The sequence below is a fragment of the Chaetura pelagica genome, unplaced genomic scaffold (assembly GCF_000747805.2).
Source record: "Chaetura pelagica isolate M959 unplaced genomic scaffold, ChaPel_1.0 scaffold507, whole genome shotgun sequence".
In the NCBI taxonomy this organism is placed as follows: domain Eukaryota; kingdom Metazoa; phylum Chordata; class Aves; order Apodiformes; family Apodidae; genus Chaetura; species Chaetura pelagica.
The window spans coordinates 259,826-264,924 of NW_009953902.1; the positions used below are offsets into that span (position 1 = coordinate 259,826).

The 5,099-nt window shown below is 59.0% G+C and overlaps 1 protein-coding gene across 1 annotated transcript; it reads left to right on the forward strand.

The window, feature by feature from the left end:
* Nucleotides 1-1,182: 1,182 nt before the first annotated feature.
* Nucleotides 1,183-2,166, forward strand: CDKN1A (cyclin-dependent kinase inhibitor 1A (p21, Cip1)). The gene is made up of 2 exons (XM_010001396.1): nucleotides 1,183-1,579; nucleotides 2,102-2,166. The coding sequence occupies exons 1-2, from the start codon at nucleotides 1,183-1,185 to the stop codon at nucleotides 2,164-2,166; spliced, it is 462 nt and encodes a 153-aa protein (XP_009999698.1).
* The last annotated feature ends 2,933 nt before the right edge of the window (nucleotides 2,167-5,099 follow it).

The following is a 5,099-nucleotide window of genomic DNA, read 5'->3' on the forward strand; positions in this document are numbered from 1 at the left end:
GTGACAACGTGTCCCCTGCCTCTACCTGCCAGGGCTTGCCTGGACATGCTGGGACTTGCCTGGGGATGAGGTCACCCTGTCTCAGCGCTCCCAGTGCCAGCAGATCGGGAGCTGGGCTGCTATTTTTACTCCAGGATGCTCAGCCTGGGCTGGGAGAGCAGAGCAGAGGGTGGGGGGGTCCCCCCCTTGGCACCCCCTGCCCGAGGGGCACCCAGGAACGTGGCACAGCAGGGGCTGAGGGGCCTGGATTTGGGGAGAAATGTTCCCTGCAGGAGGCTGGACACCCCACATCCCTGGGGATGTTTGAGGGGGTAGGAGGCTGGGGATCTGTTGTGGTCCTGGTTTTGGGGGGGTCCCAGATTGGGGAGGGGGGGGGGCAGTGATACCAGCTGCCCTTGCAGGCAGGGATTTGTTTTTAAAGCAGATTTTAGGAGCCTGGTGGATCAGGTGAGGTCAAACCTTGGCTCTGAAAGCCACCAAATCCCAGAGGGTTGTTTGCTCTGCTCTGATAAGGAGGTTCCTCCTAACCAGGGTTGGTGGGGGGGTCCAGTTGCCCCACACAAGCCTGTGGGGAAGGAAGAGGCTTTGGTCAAGGCTTTGGGCACCGATTTGAAACAAAACAAACAAACAGGGGCTCATCTCTGGTTTCCCAACAGCTTCTTGCAGCTCACGGGGTGGTTGGTTGGTTGGTTGGCTCAGGGGTGAAGCTTGTGGCAGGTTCTTGCAGTTGCTTCAATGGTTTCCTTGCCACTGGGCCTGGGTGCTCGAGGTGAAGAAACTGGCCAGAAAAAAAACACAAAACCATCCTGTTGCTTCACTCACCCTCCTGCCTGGGTGGCCGTGGGGCTGTGGAGGAGCTGGTGGCAGCACTGAGGGGGTGGATGCTCTGCCTGCTGGAGGAGGGATGAGGAACGTCAACGTTTTGCACCTTCCTCGTCTCTCTGTGTCACACCAGGCTGGGTTGGACCCTCACTCGTGCTCAAGCCCCTGCCCAAGCCACCACTACAACCCCAGCTGTTGCTGTCCTGCAGATGGAGGTCCCCTTGGGTCAACCCAGAGCCCAACCCAGCTTGTCCCACCTTGGCTACCACGTGCTCTGTCCTGCTAGCTCAAGGTCCTGGGGCTCGCTCAGAGGTTGCCCAGCACCCCAGTAACCCTCTGCTTCCCCCCCCAGCCACCACCATGCCCCTGTCCCACAGCAGGGCTGGGCAGACACCGTGCAGCAGCAAAGTGTGCAGGAACCTCTTCGGCCCCGTGGACCATCAGCAGCTCCAGGATGACCTCGAGGACTTGTTGAGGCAGGAGCTGGAGGAGGCTCAGCAGCGCTGGAACTTCGACTTCCAGAAGGAGACTCCCCTGGAAGGACCCTTCGTGTGGGAGAGGGTCTTCCTGGCTGAGCAGCCAGCCCGGGAGCTCCACAGCCTGGTCAGGGCCAGTGAGAACAGGAGCTCCTTGGTCCACAAGGTCCCTTCCATGGACCATCTGGACAGGATTTGCCCCGAGGGGTCTCAGCAGAGCTCGAATGTTTACAGGGCTGGTTCTCCCCAGAGCTTGAAACGTGGGCAGAGCACCCTCACAGGTGAGTGCTGGAGGTTTTGGTGCCACCCCATGTGTGCCTGGTGGCATCACTGGGGTCCTGGCAGGGCCAGATGGAGGGCACTTGGGTGCAGGAGCCCTGCCTGGATGTGAGGAGAGGACCACCCTCCGTGCATCTCCCTCCTGGAGGAGCAGAGCCCACTTTCCAAGGGGAAAAGGCCACACACTTGGGTGCCTTTTAGTTGCTGAGGGTTAGGCAGGAGGTTCACATCAGGCTTGTGGGTCTTCTAGCTGAAGATGCCCCAAGACAGTTCATCACTCTCAGTTCCCATGGCCTGAGGTCCTCCAGGATCAGGGCCTGGGCTGGAAACTGAGATGAAACAAAATGGAAGGGATGGTGAAGACCCACATGCCCTTCCTTACAGGAACTTGGGGTGGGTGGGTGTAAGATGGAGCTCACCTGGGCTGGGATTTGAGGTGCTTCCCTGGGGACACCTCCCTCTTCCTGCCCCACTGTTCCCAGCAGGCTGAAGGCACTTTCCAACCCTCTTTCTCTGCCCTCCAGACTTCTACAGCTCCAAGAGGAGGATTGTCCATGAGAAGCTCAAGCCTGACAAGCCCAAGCCATGATGTGGCTCAGCTCCTCTGCCCTGGGGACAACTGCTGGTGTCCCCTGGGGGTGTCTGTGGCCCTTTTCCCCCCAACCCTGTACTGTGTAAGCTGCCTGGATGAAGCAAAATAGTCTGTAGTTCCCTATTTATGAGTAGCTCCCAGGTCCTGAGGGACCTTCATGGTGTGCAATGTGTAGGAGCAGCCCACGTTGAGGCTTCTGGCCCCACGGAGGGGAAGGAGGAGAACTGAGGTGGGGCTGGTGGGACTCAGGGTTTGCTCTGCCTGCAGAGAAGTGTCCTCTGCCCTGTGCTGGTGGGGCCAAGCAGAAGACTGGCAAGGGAGGACACTTGTGTCCCAGCCACCTGCTGGCACCAGGTGTCCCTAAGGAGGGGTCACCAGTATAGAGCCCAGTTGGTGGCACATGGTGGTGGTGGCTCTTGTCCCAGCACTGGCATCATCTTCATCCATGCCTGGGAGCAGAGGGGCCCAGGGGCTGGGAAAGGAAACTGCTGCTGGGACAGCCCTTCCTTGGGGTGACTCACTGGGGCCATCACCCTGCACAGGCTGCAGGTGGTGACAAACCCACTGCAGATCCCCAGCACTCAGCTCCCTGTGGGACCAGGGCTGCCTGGGAGGCTTTGGGACCCTGCTGCCCCTCAAACCCACCTCCTCACCTACTTGTAGGGTGGTGGTTGCCCCCAGATTTTTGTCTCCTTCAACACCAACTCCAGGCTGGGGACCTGCTCTGGGCCACGTTGGGCTGCCCTGGGAAGGAGGGAGTCCTGCTGCCCAGCAAGGATGACACTGAAATAGGAAATTGTAGCTTTTTTTCCTGGACTTTTATCTTTTCTTTTGGGGCTGGGAGGAGAGGGGAGGACCCTCCATTGGCTCTGCAGAACCAGGGGCTTTTGGGTCAACTCTGGGACAGGGGGATGTCCTGGAGTGCAGGCTCCTTGGTCCCAGCCCTGAAGGATGAGTCCCTGCCCTCCAGGGATGTGACTCTGTCAGATCTCAAGCACTTTTATGGGGTTCATCTCCTGCTCTGCTGGATTTGGACTCTGGAAACTGGTGCAAGATGGTCCTGGGGAGAAAAGGGCTGGGGTCAACCTCCCACCTTGCACCACGAAGCACTTTGCTGTCAGTGAAGCTGGCAGAGCTCCCAGCACTAAATGTTTATTTATAAAAGATGTAATAATGCTATGAAGTGGAGGGGGAGGGGAGGAGGAAATTCCTGTTTGTCCTGAAGTGTTAATTCTGAATAAACCCTTGTCTGGTGGAAGGGACCTGGTGTCTCTGGGTTCATGGGAATCACTGGGTTGGTTGAGGGGGGGGAAGGAGGTTCTGGGTCCCTGCCTGGCTTGGGGGTCACTCTGGGGGTGCAGCACAAATCCTGGTGTGGGAAGGGGCTGGTGCAGCCCTGGGTGACTCCTCTGCAGCCTGAGATGTCCCAGCAGGGGCTGGGGGGGGGGCAGAGAGGGGCAAAACCTGCCCCTGTCCCTTGGGGACACTGTGTCCTCTGCCCACCTTCACTGTGTGAATCCACAGGATCCTTCTGGTGGGGAAAGGTCTTTTAAGGCCATCCAGTCCAACCATGAACTCTTCCAAGTCCAGAGCTAAACCAGGTCCCTCAGCCCCACATCTACATGGCTTTGAAACACCCCCAAGGCTGGGGGTTCAACCACCACTCTGGGCCAGTGTTTAATGACCCTTTTAGTGAAGAAGTTTCTTTCCATACCTAGTTCCTCTGCTCCCCACATCCTTCTCCCCTCCCCTGCTGGGTTCCTGCTCCTCTGTCAGCCCCGGAGCTTTGTGGAGCAGGTGGACACTGACCATGGACAAGCTGGTCCCATCTCCCACCCCTTCTATAATGGGGTCCTGGGTGCCCAGGCCACAGAGGGTGACCCAAGTGGTGGGACAGGGACATGTAAGAAGGACAGGGAACTGCTGGGAAGAGCCCAGGGCAGAGCCCCAGAGATGCTGGAGGGAGGGGAACATCTCCCTGCTGAGGAAAGGCTGAGGGAGCTGGGGCTGTTGGGCTTGGAGAAGAGGAGACTGAGGGGCCACCTCATCCATGGGCACAAATCTGTTCAGGGCAGTGTCAGGAGGACAGAGCCAGGCTTTGTGCAGTGATGTCCAGTGACAGGACAAGGGGCAGTGGGTGCAAACTGGAGCCCAGGAGGTTCCATGGGAATCTCAGGAAGAACTTCTTTGCTGTGAGAGTGCCAGAGCCCTGGGCCAGGCTGCCCAGAGAGGCTGTGGAGTCTCCTTCTCTGGAGACATTCCAACCCCCCTGGCCACGTTCCTGTGTGATGTGCTCTGGGTGCCCCTGCTCTGGCAGGGGGGCTGGGCTGGGGGAGCTTTCCAGGTCCCTTCCAACCCCCAAGATTCTGTGATTCTGTAAGAGCAGGTGGTGATGAGAAGATGGAGCAGCAAGTCTGAGCCTGGAGCTGCCTCGTGCCAGGGCTGGGATCCCTGGGAATCAGGGAATGTCTCCACCATCAGCTGCTCCTCCCAGGACTGAGCTCTGGGCAAGGTGCTGGGTGACCCGGGTGACAGAGCACCCAGCAGGTCCTGCTGGGCACAACCTGCTGGTGCCACCGTTCAGCTGAGGGTCCCTAAAGCATCTGCCCCTCCCTGGGGTGTTGGGTGGCACCAGCACACCCCGATGTCCCTTGAAATGCCTTCAGGGCACCATCACCCAGCCCTTCAGCTGCTGCTGAGTCAAGCCCTCCAGATTTAGCCCTTTTAATCTTGCCCCTGACGTCAGCCCTTCCAGCTGCTCCCTCCTCCTGCCACCTCCTCCTGCCACCTCCTCCTGCCACCTCCTCCTGCCACCTCCTGCTTCTGGAGGAAGTGAGAAATAAACCAGCATATTTCTCTTTCCTCATCCCTGTTTTGGGGGTGCTGAGGCAGCCAGGGAGGGGGTTGGGACCCCCTGGGAGCCCCCCCCC

Coding starts and splice junctions, on each gene's coding strand:
- CDKN1A (XM_010001396.1), top strand. CDS start 1,183: ATGCCCCTGTCCCACAGCAGGGCTGGGCAGACACCGTGCAGCAGCAAA. Junction 1,580..2,101: donor TGGGCAGAGCACCCTCACAG/GTGAGTGCTGGA, acceptor TCTGCCCTCCAG/ACTTCTACAGCTCCAAGAGG.